The sequence below is a fragment of the Protopterus annectens genome, chromosome 6.part1 (genome assembly GCF_019279795.1).
Source record: "Protopterus annectens isolate FY-2018-M chromosome 6.part1, PAN1.0, whole genome shotgun sequence".
NCBI lineage: Eukaryota > Metazoa > Chordata > Ceratodontiformes > Protopteridae > Protopterus > Protopterus annectens.
In genome coordinates, this window is record NC_056738.1 from 204384952 (window position 1) to 204407440 (window position 22489).

General features: G+C 46.0%; 1 protein-coding gene across 2 annotated transcripts in view; it reads left to right on the forward strand.

Moving 5' to 3' along the window:
* POLR2G (RNA polymerase II subunit G) overlaps positions 1-22489 on the forward strand; it is a 357869-nt gene that overhangs the window by 179286 nt on the left and 156094 nt on the right. For both annotated transcript variants that reach the window (XM_044075668.1, XM_044075669.1), the window contains exon 4: positions 6559-6609. In XM_044075668.1, the coding sequence (XP_043931603.1) occupies positions 6559-6609 (51 nt within the window). The remainder of the gene's footprint in view (positions 1-6558; positions 6610-22489) is intronic.

Sequence of the window (22489 nt, forward strand, 5' to 3'; positions counted from 1 at the left end):
TTGGGGGTTTCCCCAAAACCCTTTTCCCCCCTCCCACTTAGTGTTTTGGTGTGCGTGTATTCGTGGCAATGGCTGAAGGGCCTAAGGCCATTTTTTCAAAGTGTACTGAGTGTGGCCATAAGCTTTCTCCTGCTGATGGCCACACTCAGTGCATTTTATGCCTGGGGTTGGCCCATTTATCAACGGCTTGCCAAATCTGTGCAGCCTTTAACCCCCGGGCACTTGAGGACAGGAAGAATAAGCTGATCCTGGCGGGCTTGCTCCCCCTGGATTCGGATGCTTCTTCCTCCCCCTCCAAGGCTCAGGCTGTCTCCTCAGCCCCAGTGTCTTCCACTCCCCCCACTTAACCGGGAACTCATCCTCCCGATTTGCGTTTGAGTTCGGGGGACTCTGGTGCCTCTTCCTCTAAAGAGAAGAGGCACAAAGATAAGGAGAGACACAGGTCTCAAAAAAGGCGGGCTGAGACTCAACCCTCAGCCCCGCCATCTAAGCTGGCTAGCTCTCCCTTGAGGGTTTCCGGATCCTCCCTTTCTCGGCTCCATTTGCCTCGTTTTTCGCTGGAGCCAGAGGGGGAGTACCGGTCTCCCTCGAGGTCGTCGAGGCGACCCTCTAGGTCTGCCTCGACGACTTCCCCCAGGTCGACCAGGAGCCTCAGCGACGCAGATATGGATCGGATGATGCGTCGATTCTTGCAGACTCAAATGCAGATGGGGGTGCTCTTGCCTCCCCCCCCCCCCAGGGGAGGAGTGCGGCCTCTCTTTGCTCTGATCACTCCTCCTCCAACCCGTTTTTAGGTTTTGGAGTCATCGGATCCGTGCCCTTTCCGTGCCAGGGATTTGTCGGCGCCGATAGCTCCGGTCTCTTCGCTGACCATGCCCTCGAGTATTTCGGATCCAAGTTCTCGGGGCCGAGGGCCGAGCATCGGATTCAGGGGAGTTGGTGTCTCCGGCACTGTTGAGGTTGGAGCACACTTCTCGGATCTGAGCGTATTGGCTCCAACTCAGGTCCCTACCTCAGAGCCGAGGAGATTGCTCTCGGAGCTTGGGGAGAGTAGTTCTTCGGCTTTTGAGGTAGTGGAGAGGGTGCTGTCGAGGTCCTCCAGGTCCCCGGTCCGGGCTTCGGATCTTCCCGCACCACCGCTGCATATGGCTCTATTCTCCGTCATCCATCCATTGGAACAGCCTGCCCAAGCCCTCCAGCTGGTTCCCGTGGAGGAACAGGAAGCCGTTGAGCCCTCCTCGGACAGTCCCACTGAGGAGGTCCCTTGTAAATGGAGGTGTAAAAGGAGGCACCTGGACTCCCCTAAGTCCATCACCACAGACACTGATTTGGATGAAATGGAAGGTTCCCCAAGATCACCCCCCCCCCCGAGGATGTCTCCTTCGAAGACATCATGGAGATGTTGCGTATTAGAGGGGGGTGGTCTGCCCAAACACCTTCCGTGGATGAATCCGTGTTCCTGGAGGTGTTTGAGGCAGGCCCGTCTACCTCCTGGGTGTCCCCTCCGGCTGACCCCCTTGTAGACCTTATTACTACCAGGGCGTGGAAGGAGCCAGTCACCATGGAGCCAATCCTGAGACAGCCCGACAGTGTCCTTAGCCCCCCATCAGATAAACAGTCGTGTTCTAAGGGGTCTCCGGTTGATGCCATGTTGGTGGTGGCTGCCACGAAGAGAGAACTCGCCCAAGAGAGTTCTTCGGTCCACCCGCCGCATAAGGAATCTTGGGCGCTGGACCGCATTGGGAAGCGGATGTTTGCTTCAGCGACCTTCTCTGTGAGGGTTCTTAATTATATGGCACATACCATTAGGCTACAGCGAGACTTGATTAAGGAATTCGCTGCAGCACCCCTGGAGTCCATGTTGGTCGAGGACAAGAATGTGTTTTCGACTCGTATGGCCACTCTAAAATCCATATCTAACATGTCCATGCTGCTGCTTTCTCATGCAACGGAAGGAGCCGCTAGGGCCAGCGGAGCCGGGGTCGTCTTGCGGCGTCACACCTGGCTCCGCCTTTGCAATTTCGCGGAACTCTTCAAGGCATCTTTCGTGAATGTGCCCTTGGACGGGTCTTCGCTTTTTGGCAAGACCGTTCACGAAACGCTGGTCCAAAGTGAGAAGGACGGGAAGACGCTGTCTGCAGTCGGGGTCCGCTTTTCTAATCCAACGATCCTTCTCAAGGAATCGGAGGGGACAAAAGAAGCTGTGGTTCTGCAAGTCTCAGCAATCCCATCCAGCTTCGGAACCCTCGTCCTCCAGAGGCAGAGGAGGACAAGGTGGACACCGGCCCAGAGGCAGAGGGGTGCCGCGTAATTTCGGGTCTAGAGAGCCTTTCTCTGACAGACCCGTGCAGCAGCCCTGAGGGCTTACTCGACTGTCCATCTCTGGAGGCAGTCGGGGGGCGGTTGATGGCGCATCTGTCAAATTGGGAGTCCATTACGACAGATCTATGGGTGCTCCGCCTCATATCCAGAGGTTACTCCATTCCCTTCCTAAGCCTTCCCCCTACAAGCAGACGCCTCCCCTATGTTCCACCCGATCAGAGGGAGGCAGCGGCTTCAGAGGTTTCGAAGTTGCTAAGAAAAAGAGCCATCCAGTCCGTCCCCCCAGAACAGTCCGGATTGGGTTATTACTCCGGGTTCTTTTTAGTGCCACAGAAGATGGGGGACCTAAGACCCATCCTAGACTTGTCCGCTCTGAACCTGTTCATCCCCAAGGAAAAATTCCGGATGGTCACAATTCAATTCTCCCCTTGCTGCAGGAAAACGACTGGATGTGCTGTATAGACCTCAAGGATGCGTACTACCACATATTGATGGACAGACTATCTAGAAGGTTTCTCCACTTCCGGCTGGGAGCCAGTCATGGTCAGTTCATGGTTCTTCCGTTCGGCCTCACCTCAGCCCCCAGGGTGTTCACCAAAATCATAACAGTGGTTGCAGCCCACCTGAGACTTCAAGGCATTCAGGTTTTCCCGTACGTAGATGACTGGCTTCTTACCACCGGCAACAGGCATCAACTCTACGTTGCAAGAGATTACGCTCTGACTCTTGCCCAGAGTCTAGGCATCTCAGTGAATCTTCAAAAATCCTTCCTTCACCCCGTACAAGTCTTAGAGTTCATAGGGGCCAGCTTGGATACCCGTGCTTCTCGATCCTTTCTGACGGACAGGCTGAGCAGCTTGTCGCTTCAGGTGCTTACTCTTCTTCAGAACCATGCTCCTGCGGCAGAGTTAGTTCTGAGGGCACTAGGGTCTGTGGCAGCGGCAATTGGTCTATCCCTTCATGCACGCCTGCGAATGCGGGTTTTACAATGGACCCTCCAGGTTCAGTGCTCCCTATTACTCCACCCATTTAGCTCCCTGATTCCACTGAGCAGAGTTTGCAGGGATTCCCTTCTTTGGTGGCTTCACTCTCGAGAGCTGAGGCAAGGGAGACCCTTTGTGATTCCCCAACCCCAAGCCACGTTGACCACGGATGCTTCTCGCCTTGGGTAGGGGAGGGCATTGTTCAGGCAGAACTGTCCAAGGCACGTGGACTTCCCTAGAGACCGCTCTGCATATCAATGTCCTAGAGATGAGGGCGGTGCTTCTAGCATTGCAAGCTCTCCACAACCTTCTTCCTCTGGGGACTATTGCAATCCAGACAGACAATATGTCGGTAGTCTGGTACATAAACAGGGGGAAAACAGGTCTTATCCCCTTTGTCGAGAGGCTATGAGAGTGTGGGAATGGGCGATATCCACCAACTGCTTTCTAGTAGCAACTCACATTCTGGGACAGTCCAACATATTAGCGGACAAACTGAGTCGGATAATTCTGACTCTGTACGAGTGGTCTCTCAATCCATCAGTTGCGAAGCAGATCTTCCGCAAGTGGGGTTGGCCTCGCTGCAATCTTTTTGCTTCTCCATTAAACACAAAATGCAGCGAGTACTTCGCAATACTTCCCCCCCGAGGGGGAGACTCCCAGAGGCACTCTTGCTCATGCTTGGCCTCCCGGTCTTCTTTATGCTTACCCTCCCCTTCCGCTTATGACGAAGTTCATACTGAAAGCCTCTCGGTTGGGGAGCAGAGTTATCCTCCTAGCCCCATTCTGGCCTCGCCAGATGTGGTTCCCATACCTGCGGTCTCACAGTTTAACTCCCCCTTGGACACTGGAACCCATTTCAGACCTGATTTCACATCCCACAGGATGTCAAACCCCAGACCTGGTAAACCTCAAGCTTGCGGCTTGTTTGATCCAGTTCCACTGATGGCTAGGACTCCCGGTATCTCATCATCAGTGAAGGCCATTCTGGTAGCGGCTCATAAGCCGGCTACCAGGAAGATCTATAATAGCAAGTGGAAACGCTTCTCCATCTGGGCAACAGATAAGGGCCTGGATCCTTTTATAGTTCCTATTCCGACAATCCTGGACTTCTTGTAGCTGATTTTTCGGCAGGGAGCGAGTGCTTCTACGGTTAAAGTGCAGTTAGCAGCCATTTCCCATTTTCATGTGGAAGATGGACTAGGATCATTGGCATCCACAAAGTTATGCAAAACTTTCTTGCGAGGCATCTTTCTCTTGAAACCTCCTGTGAAAACGGTGGTGCCCCCATGGGATTTGACGCTAGTCTTGCAAGCCCTGACGAGTCCACCCTTTGAGCCTGCAGCCTCGATTCCTTTAAAATTCTTGTCCTGGAAAACGGCTTTCTTGGTAGCTTTTACTTCTGCTAAGAGGGTTTCGGAACTCCAAGCACTGTGTAAGAAACCCCCTTATCTCATTTTTCACAGAGATAGTGTCTCTCAGGACTAACCCGTCTTTCTTACCTGAGGTGGCTTCGGAATCAAAAATCAATCAATTTGCCCGTGTTCTTTCCAAATTTTCAGAATAAGGGAGAGTACCTATTGTACAGACTGGACATACACAGGCAACTACGTTTTTACTTGCACAGAACTAAAGATTTTCGCAAGTCTGATCAGTTGTTTGTGTCCTTTGCAAAATCAGCCAGGGGAAGGGCCATTTCTAAAGTGACCCTAGCAAATTAGATTTGTTAATGTATAGTTCAGGGGTATGTATCTTCAGACAAACCAGCTCCTGTGGGAATACACGCTCATTCTACCCGATCCATCGCCACCTCAGCAGCTTTCTGGTCCAGGGTTCCTTTGGACGACATATGTTCAGCAGCTACCTGGTCCTCTTCTCATACGTTCATTTCTCATTATAAACTGGATATGATATCGAGAAGTAGGGCTTCTTTTGGCTCCGCAGTGCTTCGGAATATTCTTCCATAAGGCCACCCAGGGTTATTGTCTAGGTAGCTGGGGACTCTGTCCCACAGGTTGCAGAGCAAATGAAGTAACTACTTCAGATAAAGAAGTTATGTACTCACCATAACGTTCCATCTGAGTAGGTACATCATTTGTCTGCAACAGTCCCCCCCTGCCACCCCACTAACCCTTTTTCAGGTTTTTCTGGTCACCTGAAATATTGCTGTCTTGAGGTTAGGTCTTCAGTATACCTCTGTCGAGGTTATGACTTAGATTGGGCAAAATCGATCTGAGGTAATACAGTTAGTGGCAGGGGATTATGGGTAGGGGGGAGTAGCTAGGAGCTCGGATCTTGTAGCTTGTGAAGCTGCCAGCTCGGATCCGATACCCACAGGTTGCAGACAAATGAAGTACCTACTCAGATGGAATGTTATGGTGAGTACATAACTTCTTTTTTTTTTCAGTGTTAGCCAAGATGTTGACTATAAAGTCATTAGGTTATTCACATTGCACGCTTCCTTGTCGAGTTCTGTTAACAACTTTTACCAGTTTGCCTAAAAGACTGTTTCTTAAAAGGGAATGACAAAAATTGCCAATTTATTTTCAGATTTACCAACTCTAGTGTTTACAGTTGAGTTGAAGAAGTCTCTTAACTGAATTTAATAACTGCTTGTTTTTTTCTCTGCTGGTGGTATAGAGGGGTAAAGTACTGGTTATGACTCAGGAGCCTCCAAGTCTGATTAGTGGCTCATCTGCTTGATGTTGTAGACAGACAAGATGGTGGCCCTGGGTGATTTATTCTAGATGTAGCATAAGTGTAGACTGAAAAAGCCTATGTAGTTTGAAATGCTTTTATGAAATTCACTTTGGCCAGTGTTTATAATGACCGCATTAGCCTTTGTAAATCAACCCCCTTACGAGACAGTTGCACTGTGTTTTGTTTTTCCTCTATGCACTTTTGGTGTGCACTGGGATTTCACAGTTAAACAATAAAATTGTTTAATTGATTTATAACTGGGAAAAGCCGAAAGATGAATAATTGTTTAAAGATATGAAAGAAAATATCACATGGTCTGTAACAAAGGATACTTTAAAAACTGGCATTTTTTACTTTTTTGAATAAATTGCAGAATACAATTCTGCAACAGTTGTTAAAATATGCTTTAAAAAAAAAACTTTACATGATATTGTATTACAAGACCTGTCTTAAAGTTGTACAGAAGTGAGTGGAGAGCATGTGAACATGCACATAGATTGTACTTTCCAGACTTGTTTCTCTCTAACAGTGTTTTTACTCTTGTCTTTTGTAGGTTGGACTGTTCACCGAGATTGGGCCCATGTCCTGCTTCATCTCTAGACATGTAAGCCATGGATTGAGTGAATGTTTATTTTTTAAACTGCGTAATTGAGCTAGGTGATGACCTGATAAAGAATGGGCCTATTTCAGCCAAAGACTGGGCTCTAAAGAGCAAGAGTAAAATTTTAAGAGTGTAAAAGTAATCATGTTGTATAATGGAATGTGTAAGCAGACATTTAAAACATGTAGTGTATACCAACTATCATACATGCAGTGTGGTGTAAGCAGACCTGTTAAACCTGTAGCATATACCAACTATCCTACATGACGCAATGAGATGCCTAAAATGTAGACATTTTGAACATTGCTCCATAACTTGGTTAAGTAGATCCATAGGGCAGTAATTGATTTGTCAAGTGTGCTGTACAGTGACTGATGCACCAAAGAACAGTAATGGGTATTTATTCCCAAATATTAACAGAGACCGCTGAATAAAGCAGTACTTTATTTTTCATTACAGGAATAGAAGGGATTGTTCAGGTAGCTCATCACTTTAAGATACAGCTGAATAAAACAGTTAAAATATTGTATAAAACATTATTTTAAGTATAGTAAAATAAATGACTAAGTAAAACTATAAAAAATATTTAATAGCTGGTATATTGAGTATGTAGTTGACAACTAAGTATAAAACTACAGAATATTTTAAGTAACACATTCAAGGCGACAGTTTAGTAGAATAGTAAAGCAGCTGTTAAAATGCTTACAGTCAAATAGACTTTAATATGAGATTAGTTTGGAGGTAGATGTAGAAGCTAATCTTTGTTTATAAACACGAGGGTGGCAGTATTTATTTTTTTTACTCAAATGTACTTTATAGCAATAGTTATTACATTTATTAAAATGTAATAATTATTGCTTTACAGTACATTAGCTTTTTTTTTTCCATAATGCATTATAACATGGAGAAAAACAGCCACTAGCTATTAGAATTGGAGATTATCATTCAGGTCTGTGATTTGGAAGCAAATCCTGCCTAAAATTTCTTTCTCGGTGTACAAATGATATGTTGTAAATACTTCATAAAGGGTACCATAACTTGTATCTTTAATACCCAGCCATCCACCCTTTACTTTGTACTGTCAAACATATTTAGCTTGTTTCACACTTCAGTTTTTCTTGTTCGTCTCCCTTTCTGAACTGACTTCTGTTCTACAGAACATCTTATGCTCAGTTTGTACAAAATGTTATTTAAAACATTTTAATACTGTGTGTAAAATAGTTCTGGCCATGTTATTTCTTGCACAGTCAAACTTGTTCAACTTCTGCAATAAGTTACTTGATTTGCAAATTGTTCTTTCTTACAAATGTTCTTGCATGTCTGTGTGTGTTATATATACCTCGGCTGAGCATGATAATGGTCCATATGGATGAGTGCTCTACTGCAGTCAACAATCGCATAAATTAACAACCAGATAAGATAATTTGCTACTTGTTTGTAATATAGTATGCAGAAGCCTTTTACCGGAAAAGAGAGTAGCATGTAGGCATCTTGATTTTCTGTAGGGGTAAACATGTAGTACATATACACTCTTGTGTTCTGACATTGAGTAGATTTTATTTATTTAACATTTGTTTACCATGAAAGTCTGACTTGGGACAAAGCCATTTTTCATCAGAGGCCCAGGGAGAAGTGCTCCAGACACACATCTTTGTAACGTGGGAGGAAACCCACACGAATGCAGAGATGACATGCAGACTCAGCACAGAAGGCACCCCAGCCGAGAATCAAACTGGAGAACCTCTTGTTGTGAGGTGACAATGCTACCACTGAGACGTCCGTAGATGAAGTAAACTTGCCTGTTGCTAAGTGTTAGGTACATTGCAAGGAGTATTTCATCAGGGTAAGGTGTAGTGGCATTTACCTCAAAAGGAGTGTCTGAGTTCAGGTACCTTATTGGAAAGATACTTTTGGCTGAGGTAACATGCGGTATCCAGAAATACTGTCAGTGAATCAGTGAATGAGGCGTCCATCCAAAAAGGATGTTAAGATAGGAAATTGGTGTTAACTGTTTCAAGATGTTCTTTGTGTTTCACTGTTGCAGTCATTACATTTGGGTAATCTGCTGGCAGGTTGCCCTCAGTCGGCCTGATTAACAAAGTCTTGGGTCCTGCGCCGGTTGCTGTCCCTTCTTCCATGACGTCAGGGGTATAAAACATGCAGCTGATGCCATTACATCAATCTTTCTTGCCCTGCGGTGCCCGAAGCAGATGCAGTTTGCAAGTGCCGGTAGGACGACTCCTGAAATTTTCGTTTTCGAGTTCCAGAACTAAAGTCTTCAACTAAAAAGTTAAGTACCCCGTTGGGGAAACTTTTTCTTGCTCCTTACCGATGTCAGTAAAAGTTAATAATTACATTACTTGTGGGAAGCAAATACCTCATAAGGATTTTCATTTGTACTGTATGCCTTACCTAGGTCCTGACCACAATGTACCTTGCTGTCGGTTTTGTGCTAAATTTAATCAACGCACTGTTAAACGTCGGTAAATTTTTGCTTCTAAATATTTTGGCTCATGCTTTAATTATCCAGAAATGTCGTCTGTTAGCAATCCGACTACCGGAATACCTAAAAAACGCAAAGAAAAAGAGACAGGCTGTCGAGGTCCAGAACTGACGACACTTCTAAGCCAGTCGCCAGTTCGCCGGTACTCAGTGAGGAGCTTTTGCAGCCCCTGATACCCGCTACTTCTGATTTGCAGGCCTCTACTGAGACCCATTTGGAGTCCGGTATGCCACGAGATGCTTCAGTTATGTAACCTGTGGATGTCTCTACCTTAGATGGGACCGGAGCCGCTGTGCAGGCACCGGCTTCTGAGGGTGTTTTCAGGCCTACAGATTTGTATATTAGACCGATGCCATCTTCAAAACTAAAGCCAAAATCTAAGTCTGTCTAAAAAAACGACGCCTGGGCCACATGTGCAGGCCTCTATGCCTAAAAAACAAATGATCAAAACGGCTGAAGATTTAATTACTCTGATCAGGGGTAGCCAACCCCCCCCCCCCCCTTCTAAGAGGCCTAGGCAAGACTTTGATTATGAATCTTCTGAACAGGATTCTATTTCTTCTGACTCTTCTAATGAACAGGATTTGTCTATACCTACTTGTGAGGACTCTGATGCAGAAGATTCCATTCCTTTTGCTTCTCCCCTTGAGGATTTTTCTTTTGAGGAAACTTTACATACCTTACGGGAACATTTCCATTGGGAAGTCAGGATTTTTCTGAATCTAAAAAGAGACTTGGAGATTTTCTTCTTCTTCCTCAGCATAGGCCTTTGGCTATACCTTCTGTTCTAGACATTGTTGATGTTTTTTTTCAGAATCTAGCATGGCTCCTGATTATCTGTCTCCAGCTCCTTGTAAGCCAGACAGATAATACAGGGTTCCTGACTCTCACAAAGTCCTTTTCAAAAATCCTATTGCAGATCCTGAAACCATTTCTCAGGGTCCCAAGGGCATTAAGGCCTCTACTGCTAAAAATCCTACCCCTTCTGACAGAGATTCCAGGGCACTGGATAGATGGGTTAAGAAGGTTTACACTTCCGCCACCTTGGCAATTGGGGCTTTAAACTGTCAATTTCATATGCTTAAATGTCAGCAGCATATCATAGGACTGCTTAAACAGAAAATGTTAATTTCTGACTGTATGGAGAAAAAAGATTTATAGGATTTAATGCATGCAGCTGAACAAGTTAGAAAACACACTTTGCAATGTGGTTTTGATTCTTTGGAGGTCTCTTGCATGGCTGCTGTAACTGGATCTGTGCTAAGAAGGCATGCTTGGCTCAAAGAGCAAACTCTGCCTGATCATGTTAAAGCAAAATTGTTGGATGCTCCTTTACAACAGGACCGTCTCTTTGGTAATAAGGTTGAAGAAGTTTTAAAAAAGATGGAAGATAAAGCTAAATCTATGCAAACTGTGAAAGACTTCTTACAAGTGCAACCTCCAAGATTTAGTAGGCACTGGCCTACTAAGAACTGGTCCTTTCCAGTTCCTTCGAGAGCCACTCAAGTCAAACCCAGACATTCCAAAAGCTACAGGTTTCAGTCACAAGGGACTTTTAGAACAAAACAGTGGGGTGCCGCCTCCTAAAATCTGGAAACAAAAAGGCACCTCCATATGATAAGCAGTCTCAATGAATTCCCTCTAGACTTACCAAGCACTTAACTTTTAGCTGCCCCTTTGGGGGAAAAACTAGCACTTCATGCAAGGAACTGGCAACTTATAACCCAGGACAAATGGGTTCTAAATATAGTATCCCAGGGATACAGATTTAATTTCCACACGTTGCCAATCCCAAACGGATGGCCAGACCTGCCCCCAAATCAGTGGGCAGAGGCCCAGAAACAAGTACTGTCTCTCATGAACATGGGAGCTATTCAACCAGTCCCAGAAGAGGAAAAGGGACAATGTTTCTATTCAAGACTTTTCCTGGTACCCAGAAAAGACAAATCATGGTGTCCAATTCTGGACTTATCTACTCTTACATACATTTCTTTACATTCCAAAATTCAAGATGCTGATTCTTCAACAGTTACTTCCCATGCTAGGCAAAGATGCCTGGTTGGTAATTCTAGACTTAAAAGAGGGTTACCTGCATATCCCAATCAGGGAATCATGCAGAAGATACCTCCACTTCAAAGCAGGCTATTTGCATTACCAGTTCTGTGCACTGCCCTTTGGCTTATCTGCTGCACCCAGGGTCTTCACAGAGTGCCTGGCTCCAGTAATTGCATTTTGCAATATATCCATACCTGGACGATTGAATTCAGGCAGAAAACCGGGATATTCTTCAAAAACATCTGGCGTTTGTAAAAAGGGTTCGAACTTGTCTAGGGTACACCATAAACGAAAAGAAATCACAACTGGTACCCTCTCAAAAAATTACATTCCTGGGTGCAAACTTGAATACAACTGCCCAGGTGGCTTACCTTGCACCAGAAAAGCAAATTCATTTGGTAACTTACTTCAAACAAGTGGCCACAAAAACCCTGCTGTCTGCAAGCCTTGGGGTTCATGGCCTCCTGCATTCTTCTAATTCCATATGCAAGACTGCATATTAGGAAACTTCAGTGGTACTTAGAGTTTATGGAGTCAACATTGTCACAGCCTGGAAACAATGATTCCTGTCATACCTTGCCTGCAACTAGAGTTCCTATGGTGGGCAGAGGCCTGCCACCAAAACAAGGGACTACCGTTTACTCCACCACCTGCTGCCCAAACCCTAACTACAGGCGCATCAGACTATGCTTGGGGGGCTCATCTGTCGGGGGAAGTGCATTCAGGGCAAATGGAGCCCAAATCAAATGCACCTTCATATCAGTCAAAAAGAGATGCTAGCTGTACAGAATGCACTGACAGCCTTCAAAGACTACCTTCATCCAGGACAATTAATGATAGACTGACAACACCACAGTTATGTGGTACATAAACAAGCAGGGGGTACACACTCCTACCCCCTTTGCAGACTAGCCACGGCATTGTGGAACATGGCCTTGACCTGTCAAATACAACTACAAGCTCACTTCCTGCCAGGAAAGCCGAATACTCTGGCAGATGAACTAAGCAGAAATCTCATGGACCCACACGAATGGAAACTGGAACCACGGATTTTCAACATGTTGATATGCAAATGGGGGAGTCCAGATGTAGATCTTCTTGCCTCACCCCAGAACTATCAGTTGGACAAATTCTGCACAAGGACTCATCACAAAAAAGCCTGGAAAGTAGATGCTCTATCATTCAGCTGGAAAAACCTGTCCGTCTATGCTTTTCCACCTCTGCCGCTGCTCTCCAAAGTTCTACTAAAAGTAACACAGGACAAACCAAAAATGATTTTGGTTGCTCCAGACTGGCCTCGCCAACACTGGTACCCACTCCTGTGCAGTGTGTCGCACCTTCCACCATGGCACCTGTTTCAGCAGAACAACCAAATTCTGCACACTCAGCTCCAAACTTTGAAACTTGCAGCATGGCTAATCACCTAAATTCACCCTTAGCATCCCTCAGCAAACCTGTGATGGATGTCATTTTGGAGACAAGAAGGCCTAGTACTAGAAAATCTTATGCTGACAAATGGAAAAGATTCTGTGCCTGGAATCAATCACAAGGGATAAGCACAACAGTGCCCAATATTCCTCAGATTTTACAATACTTAACTGAGATGCTTCACAAGGGCTTGTCCTTTTCTTCCATAAAAATCTATGCCTTAGCCATTTCAGCTCATTACAACACAGGACCTCCCCTCTTCTCTCATACTCTGCTAAAGCAGTATCTCAGAGGGGCAATAAACTGAAGACCACCCAGGAGAGCTCCAACCCCTGCCTGGGACCTCAATTTTGTATTTGAAAAACTCACTCTCCCTCCTTTCGAACCGTCTGCTACTGCAGACTTAAAATTTCTCTCCTGGAAAACAGCTTTCCTTTTAGCAGTCACTTCAGCTAGAAGGATTTCCGAATTACAGACTCTTATGGCAGTGGAGCCTTTCATTATTTTTCATGCGGACAGGGTGTCTCTCAGGACCAATCCATCCTTCATGACTAAGGTGGTATCCAGTGTGGCTCTTAATCAGACCATTCATTTGCCAACTTTCTTTCCCAATCCACAGAACAAGGGGGAGCAGATTCTGCATTCATTGGATGTACACAGACAACTTAGATTTTACATTAGCAGGACAAAATCTCTAAGAAAATCTGAGCAACTACTGGTGGCATTTGCTGCAGGGGCAGAGAGAAAGGCTATTTCAAAGCAGACTATTTCCGAATGGATAAGCCATTGTATTTGTTTCTGCTACATGCACCATAGTAAAACTATCCCCCAGGGGATCAGATCTCATTCCACCAGGGCTGCATCTACTTCTACAGCCTTTCTCAGAGGTGTTCCTACCAGCGACATTCTAGAAGCTGCTTCCTGGAGCTCAGTTCATACGTTCACCAAACATTGCCATTTACCTTTCTCTTCTAAATCCAGAGCTGGCTTTGCCACTGCAGTCATGCAGGACCTTATAGCTGGTCTTAATGCTGTATAAATCCATCCTCCCAACCATAGCTTTGGGAATTTACCCAAATGTAATAACTGCAACAGTGAAACACGAAGAACATAGTACATTTGTGTACACTTACCATAAATGTAGATGTTCGAGTGTATTCACTGCTGTAGTCCTGGTTACCCTCCCTCCAACCCCCTGTTTTTCTCTTACTATACCTCTACTTTCCTTTACTATGCTTAAAAGCCTTTTTGGTGCATTTGCTTTTGTTTGGAGGTATATTTTTGTGTTTACTTAAATATTTGGCTCCCCATTTGGGGGGCACCTGGCATCTGGGGCAAGAAAAACTGATGTAATGGCACCGGCTGCTTGTTTTATACCCCTGACGACCTAACGTCATGGAAGAAGGGACAGCAACCAACGCAGATCCCAAGACTTTGTTAATCAGGCCGACTGAGGGCAACCTGCCAGCAGATTACCCAAGTGTAATGACTGCAACAGTGAATACACTCGAACATCTACATTTATGGTAGGTGTACACAAATGTACCTTTTAATTACTTATCATAGAAGGCTCAACTAAAACTAAAGCAAAAGTCATAATATTGGTGCATTACCTTCCCTAGAGAAGAATACACTTAACAAAAAGCAGATGTTTCTTGCATTCTTTTTCTGTGTCTCAGGCTATATGTTAATAACTATGTACACTTGGAGGATTCCATTCCCAGGTATATGATGCCCTACCAACTTCAGAATGAACAAGACAACTCACCTGAGTGCCCTTCAGCATTTGTTTTAAAAGGACTGTAAGGGTAACCTCTTTCAAGACTGCTGTTGAGTTTATCTATTATGAAGACATAATAATTTCCCTGACTTACAAATGTTAATTTTGAGAGCTACACCTTTTGTTTGCTTCAAGATTTGGCTTAAATTATTCAAGTCGAACTGTACTGTTAAGTACAGTGACAGGCCTGAAGTGAAGCGCTTTTGTTCCTTTAAGTACTCTGCTACACTGCTTAACTCATATTGGATTTCAGGCTGTAATTTGGCTCTTGCTGTAAAAGATTATGCAGACAGTTTGGAGAATGCTATAAAGTAACAGCTCTGATTTCAAATTAAATGTATTAAAGTGTGTTATTCCATTATGCACAGAAACATACAATTGACATAAATCACAGATGTCGACAAGTAAAACAGTGTTAAATCAATGTCATTTGCAGTAAGATGTCAAGTTATTACTTTGAGTTAAGATGTTTCTCATTCTTGTTGCTGCAGTAGCTTTTTGGTTTTATGGGTTTATCCTACCTGGATTACAACAAAAGAACAGCTTCACAAAGGTCTTACTCCCTCTCTCCTACCCTCTGATTGCTGATTGGCCAGCACTATGGAGGGAAATCAGCAAAGGGTAAATTGACTTCAGTACTGTCTTGCTTCCTCAAGAGGAAGCAGCTCTGAGGCTTCACAGGAGCAGCAATCAGCTTCAAGCTTTATTTCTGTTTGGCAAGTCCCTACGGGGAAACTCTTAACAGAGAATTTTTCTTCCACTTTAGCCTGCACAATTTTTAACTACCTGGCACACGTGGAAATTTTTACTGAGTTGTGCAGATAATTTGAGTGAATACTCGGCCACACTTCTTGCAGAAGGGTAGCTCCTTCCTGAATCATGTTATTTCTGGTCTTTCCCAGTTATCTAAACATGCTTTGAGGAGTGTATTTGATAGTACAAATACTTTGTCTAGGGCCACTGCTACAGGTTTGAGGAGATAATACTTGGGCATGTAACCAAAAATTACTAATGAAGTAATGCCTGAAATATTAAAATCTGAAGATGTTGTTTTCATTTGGGCTTCAACCTGTGGGACATTGATCTTGGATGGATCCGATTCTGCCACTTTTTTTTTTTCCATCATCAGATCCGAGCTTGTAGCTCCTTCCCCTACCCATAATGCCCCCGTCTTCTTCCTCCCCTCATATCTCATTTGCCATATGTATTGCTCCCTCCGTGCCCTGTGCACCGACCGGGCCTTTTTGGGTAAGTGAATTTTGGCTGTAACTCTAAATGTTCAACCTTTTCTACCTATTTCTCTTTCCCCTACAAAAAAAAAAAAAAACTTATTGCTGTTCCCTTCTCTATCTCTGAGTTAGTGTGTGTGTTTGTGGTCTCTCTTACCATTTTCAATGGCTGAGACACCCAAAACAGGGTTCAGAAATTACGAGTTTGGCCACAAGCTTTCCCTTGTGGATGGCCACACACTGTGCATAGTTTGCTTAGGGGTCCAGCACCTTGATTCCTCCTGTTCGATCTGCACAGGGTTCAGTCCCCACACATTGATCAACAGGAGAAATAAGCTGATTCTTAAAGGTCTCTTCCTCATCCTACTGTGGAGGCCCAAGCTTCTTCTGCTGCTGCTTCCTCCGCCCCGGCCTCTGGGACTCAACCTCCCACCAAGAGGACCAGGGATGGAGAAAAGCGCAAATACAAAGACCGGGATAGGCCAAGGAAGCCCCAACCTCTCTTCCTCGGGCTGCGAAATTTTGTCTGGCTCCTAGCTCTGGCTCTCCTAGGCTCCACTCATCTTGCTTCGCCCCCGAGCTGAAGGTGTCTTTGGGGCCGTTCCCCGGTGTCGGCTTCCCCTCACCACCTGTCTAGGCCGGTGTCTGTGGCCTCTTTTGCTAGGTCCACTCGAAGCCTCTCCGAAGCTGAGGTGGACAGGAGGATGAGGAGGTTCAGCTCCGCCTCCCCCTTTGACTCAGAGGATTACGGACCCAGTCATGGTCCAGCTCCAGGGGTTCATTCTCCTTCTGCTTTCAACATGGTGGAGCGTGTCCTCTCTGTTCCATCGAGAGCCTTGACTTTTTCGTCCTTGGAGTTCGTCCTGGCTCCCTCTGTGTCTGGTCTGGATTCCGCCATCCTGGCCCCTCATGGACAGCCTACCACCTCTCTGCCCCAGGGAGTTTCCCCACGGGAACAGCTTGATATTTTTGAGTCCTCCCCGAGGAGGTTCCCCGAAAACACATGTGCAAAAGGAGAGACACTCACCGCTGGAGTCTTGTCACAGAGGACACCGACTTGGAGGAAGTGGAGGGTTCCCCCCGATCACCCCCAGTGGACGTCTCCTTTGGAGAAATCATTGAGATCCATCATCAGCATGGGGGTTGGTCTGCCCAAAAACCCAGCCCTGATGAGTCTATGTTCCTGGAGGCATTTGGTGCAGGACCGTCTACATCCTGGGTATCTCCTCCCGAGGATTCTCTGATTGATCTTATTACATCTCTGGTGTAGAATGCCCCAAAAAGATCCTCAGTGCCCCTTCAGATAAACAACACTGGTCTAAGGGATCCCCTGGTGGCGGCAGCCACCACAAAGGAGCTAGCACAGGAGAACTCCACAGTCTATCCACCGGACTGACATTCTAGGACCATGGACTGTTTTGGGAAGTGATTTTATGATTCAGCAACGTTCTCTGTACATGCACTTGAACTACATGGCACATGTCATCAGGCTTCAGTGTGAACTGGTTAAGGAGATTGCTGGGTCTCCCCCAGTGTCCATGTCAGCAGAGGAAAATACATTTTTTGCCTCCCAGATGGCCATCCTTACCTCCATCTCCAATGTTTCTGTGCAGCTCCTATCTCACGCTATCAAAGGCACCGCTAGAGCAGGAGTTACCCTCAGATGTTTTGCCTGGCTCCGACTTTTACCTTTTTGGAGCCCTTTAAGGTACCTCTTATGAATGCCCCATATGATGGTTCCACTCTTTTTGGGAAGACTGTACATAGTTCATAGGTTCATAGGTTTATATTAGGCTATCTGCCCTAAGGCATTTATAAGCATAGCCCAAATTTTTCTGGCTTATGCCACCCCTTATATGAAAAAATACTGTGCCCATTAGTTTGTTGTGCCTCTGTCCAGCAGTGACACAGAGATGATTCCCGGGATAAACCTACGATCTCCCATCCACAGGTCAAGATTTCTCTTGAACAGAGCCAACGAGGTACTCTGCCTCACATGGATCGGGATTTTATTCCACAGCATAGGGAGTCTCTGAGTGATAAATCTATCCCTCCAGCACGTCCTATTTATATCCGTGCTAAGGTTTAAGTCGCTTGCTCTAGTGGTTTTGGTGGATTTGGATTTTTTGAGGTGGAGCATGTCCATTAATTCCGGGTTGGACATGGCCTTGTATGTCAGGCACATGTCACCTCTGAGCAGACGGTATGCAACAATGAATAGAGCTGGAGTTTCTTCAATCTGGCAGTATATGACAGATTTTGGAGTCCCTTTATCCTTTTGGTGAGGAACTTTTGGGGTCTCTCCAATTGCTGCAGATGTCGGGTGAGATACATCCTGAATGGGGCATTGTACTCTATCATTGGTCTAAGTGAAGAGTACAGGGGAACAATGACCTCACTAGATCTGGATGTGAATCCCTTCATGATCAGGTGGGCAATGTAGAAGGTCTTTCTAACCACTTTAGCAACGTGAGTGTCAAAAGAAAGGCCACTGTCAACCTGGGTCCCCAGGTCCCTAGGTCCCTGATAACCTCTTCTGTGCTTAGTGGATTGCCACCTATATGGTTGCTTGGGGTTACCTTGTTTTTCCTGAAGGGTATGACTATACATTTTTTGGCGTTTAACTTCAGGCCATGGCTCTGGCACCAGCTATCTATTTCCGTGAGTCCCTTCTGAAGGATATCCGTGTCCGATGCACTTTCCACTATGGCGCCCAGTTTGCAGTCGTCTGCAAACTTTGTCAGCCAAAGTCCTCCCATGTTGGCCTGTACTTCTGAGAAGTAGATGCCGAACAATAGGGGGCCAAGGACCGAGCCCTGTGAGACACCACTTGTGACCGGCTTGTAGTCTGACATAGCGCCAGCAACTCTAACCCTGTGGGTTCTGTCCTTAAGCCAGTTTGCAACCCATCTTGTGACATATGGGTTTACATTTAAGCTGGTAAGTTTTTCTACAATACCCGAGTGGGGTATTGTGTTGAAGGCCTTTGCAAGGTCAAGGTAGGCTGTATGGACTGCCTTTCCTCATCAATGGCCTTGGTGACCGTTCAAGAAGTCGACCAAGTACAAAAGGCATGATCTGCCCTTGAAGCCAAACTGGGTCGGGTCCAATGTCTGCAAGTCCCCTATATCTTTGTTTATGAGCTCCATTATGATCCTCTCAATAGCTTTGCAGACTAGACTTGTTAAGCTTATGGGCGGTAATTACCAGGGTCTGTAGAGGCACCGCCTTTGTGGAGTGGGACCACAGTTGCCGTGACGCCACTCCTTGGGCACGTATCCTGTGGTAAGGCTGAGATTAAACAGCTGCCTTATGTGCGGGTTTAATTCCTCATTTAGCTCATGTAGCACACAGCCGGGGACACCATCCGGTCCCATTGATGCTGTGTTTTTAGCTTTAGAGAGAGCAGCTTTCACCTGCGCATTTGAGATGTCTGGGAGGCTACACTCTGCTGGGATAGTTATCCCTCCTTTAGGGGGGAGAGGGGGGTGAAGTTTGCACTGAACCTGTCTGCCAGTATGTTGGCAATTTCTGTGGGTTCAGTGATTTTTTGTATCATCTTGGACTAATTCTGAGCATATCTGGGAGTTTCCACCCAGGTTCCTAACATAGCTGAAAAAGGCCTTATGATTGTCCTTTGAATCCATGGCAATTTTTCTCTCAAAATTGGCCTTAGTTGATTTTATGAGTGCTCGTATTTTTTTACTAATAATGATCAGGGGTGACTTCCCTTTTATGGATTTTGTTCTATCATGTAATAGCTTTCTCCTCTTATTGTAAAGTTTGTTAATGGCTGGGATCCACCAGACTGGACGTTTGCCCTTTGTGGAAAGAGTCTTGGTTTTATTTGGGATTGCCTGATCCATGCAGTCCTGGAGGTGTTCATAGAAGGCATTTGTAAGGGCTTCCGCAGCTTGGGTTGTGGTTTCCACTGGCTCAGGGGCCTTGAAGGATACCACACCAGTCTTGAGTAGTGTGAAGTTTGCTTTAGAGAAGTTCTTCACTGTGGTCTTTTTTGTTTGGGGTGGGGGTGGGATGTGGATTTCCAGTGAGATTAGTTACATAGAGTGGTCCCAGGACTGAACCTTGTGGGACGCCACTTGTAACTGGTTTAGAGTCTGACATGGCACCTGCAATTCTGACCATGTGGGTTCTATCCCTGAGCCAGTTTGCAACCCATCTTGTGACACAGGGGTTGCTATTTAAGCTGGTGAGCTTATTTATGATGCCCGAGTGGGGTATTGTGTCGAAGGCTTTTGCGAGGTCCAGGTAGGATAACACTTTGGTCGACAGCGAGAAGGACAGGAAAACCTTGTCTGTGGTCGGAATCCACTTCTCAACTCCTCAAAGAACCTTTTCCAGGAATCAACGAGGGGAGAAGATGATGTGGTTCCAGAAGTCTCAGGGTTTTTCCCAGGATGCTCAGGACTCGTCTTCCCCCAGAGGCAGGGGGGAGTTGACAGATGCCTCCCTCTCAGCAGAGGGGGTCCAAGGAACCACAAGTCTCAGGATTCCTTCCCTGACAGGCCCACGTAGCAGCCCCGAAGTGTTGCCTGGCTGCTCGCTCAGTCATGGGTCGACTCTTGCTACACATAACATCCTGGGAGTCTATAACAGTCAATCATTGGGTGTTGCAGATCATATCCAGAGGATATTCAGTCCCCTTCACTCAAACACCTCCTGGACGTCTCGCCCGCGTAAATGGAGGATGCAGCACTGGAAATTTACAAGCTTCTCGAAAAGAGACATCCAGCCCATCCCCCTGACCAGGCAGCTTTTCAAGGTTCTTTTTAGTGCCAAAGAAAATGGGAGGACTTCAGACCAATTCTGGATCTTTCAACCCTGAACCTGTCCATTGCCAAGATGAAATTACAGATGGTCACACTCCAATCTATACTGCCCGAGAATAAGTGGATGTGCTCTGTAGACCTTCAAGATGCATACTATCACATCAAAGTGGGCAGACTCTCCAGAGGTTTCTCCCCTTCTGGCTGGGGACCAATCATGACCAGTTCAGAGTGCTACCCTTTGGTTTCACCACATCCCCCATGGTGTTCACCAAAGTGATGGCGGTGGTAGCAGCTCACCTGCGGCTGCAGGGCTTCCAAGTCTTTCCCTCCCTGGACGATTGGCTCCTTTCCACTCCCTCCAGGCATCAACTCTGTCAAGCCAGGAATTAGCAACAGTGGTCCCACTGCACAAAGGTGGTGCCACAACGGACACTGGAAACTATTGCCCTATAAGCCTGACTAGCCTGGTCTGCAAAGCTATGGAGCGTATCCTCATGGATCTCATTGGGAACCTCCAAACACTGGATCCTACCCAATTCGGCTTTAAGGGCAGATCTTGCCTCTTGAACCTGGTCAACGACTTTGAAACAGTCCCCAAGGCCATAGATGAAGGGAAGGCAGTCCACACAGCCTACCTGGACCTCACAAAAGCCTTCGACACAATACCCCAATCGGGCATCATAAATAAGCTCACCAGCTTAAATATCAACCCCTGTGTCACAAGATGGGTTGCAAACTGGCTCAGGGATAGAACCCACATGGTCAGAATTGCAGGTGCCATGTCAGACTCTAAACCAGTTACAAGTGGCGTCCCACAAGGCTCAGTCCTGGGACCACTCTTGTTCGGTATATATTTCTCTGAGCTACAGGCTAACACGGGAGGACTATGGCTGACCAAGTTCGCAGATGACTGCAAACTGGGTGCCATAATCGACACAAGCATCCTCCAAAATGGTCTCGTAGAGACGGATAACTGATGCCAGAGCTATGGCCTAAAGCTAAATGCCAAAAGTGCATAGTCATCCCCTTTGGGAAAAACAAAGTGCCCACAAATTACCACATAGGTGGTAATCCATTAAGTATGGAAGAAGTGATTAGGGATTTGAGGACCTAAGTAGATGGCAATCTCTCCTTTGACATTCACGTTGCCAAAGTGGTTAGAAAGACCTTCTATATAGCCCACCTTATCACGAAAGGGTTCACATCTAGATCAAGAGAGGTCATTGTGCCCCTCTACTCATCATGCCCATAATTGAATACAATGCCCCATTTGGGATGTACCTTACCCGACACCTGCAGCAACTGGAAAAACCCCAAAAGTACCTCACCAAGAGGATCAAGGAACTCACAGATGCCCTACGCAGTTAGGCTAAAGAAACTCCAGCTCTACTCAGTTGCTTACCGCCTACTCAGAGGCAATCAGTGCCTGACGTATAAAGCCATGTCCAACCCAGAATTAATGGACATGCTCCACCTCAGGAAATCCAAATCCCTTAGAGCTCCACACTCCAGGGACTTAAACCTCAGTACAGAAATAAATAGGACATGCTGGAGGGACAGATTCATATCCCAGAGGGTCCCCTCACACTGGAACAAAATCCCAATCCATGTTAGGCAGAGCCCCTCAATGACCCTCTTCAAGAGAAATCTTGACGAGTGGATGGGAGATCGTAGGTTTACCCCTGTGATCTCTTCTGTGTCCCTACTAGACAGAGGCACAGTAAACTAACCTTAAAAGGGCTATCTTCTGTGACCTACTATACAGAGGCACAGTCAACTAATCTAAAAGGGTGGCGAAAGCCAAACACACTCTGGCTAGGCTTATAAATGCCCTAGGACAGATAGCCTAGTATCAACCTATGAACCTTATCCAGACCTCCCACCAGTTGGGCATCACCATATATCTCAACAAATTCCTGTTAGAACCAGTTCAAGTTCTGGATTTCATTGGAGCTGTGTTGGACATAATTTTTCTGATGCCAGACAGACTTCAGTCCCTCAGATGTCATGTCTTGTGCATCCTTCAAGCTCAGTCTTCCCCAACAGGATTTGTCTTAGGGGTGTTGGGGGTCCATGGTTGCCATGATCACCCTCGTAC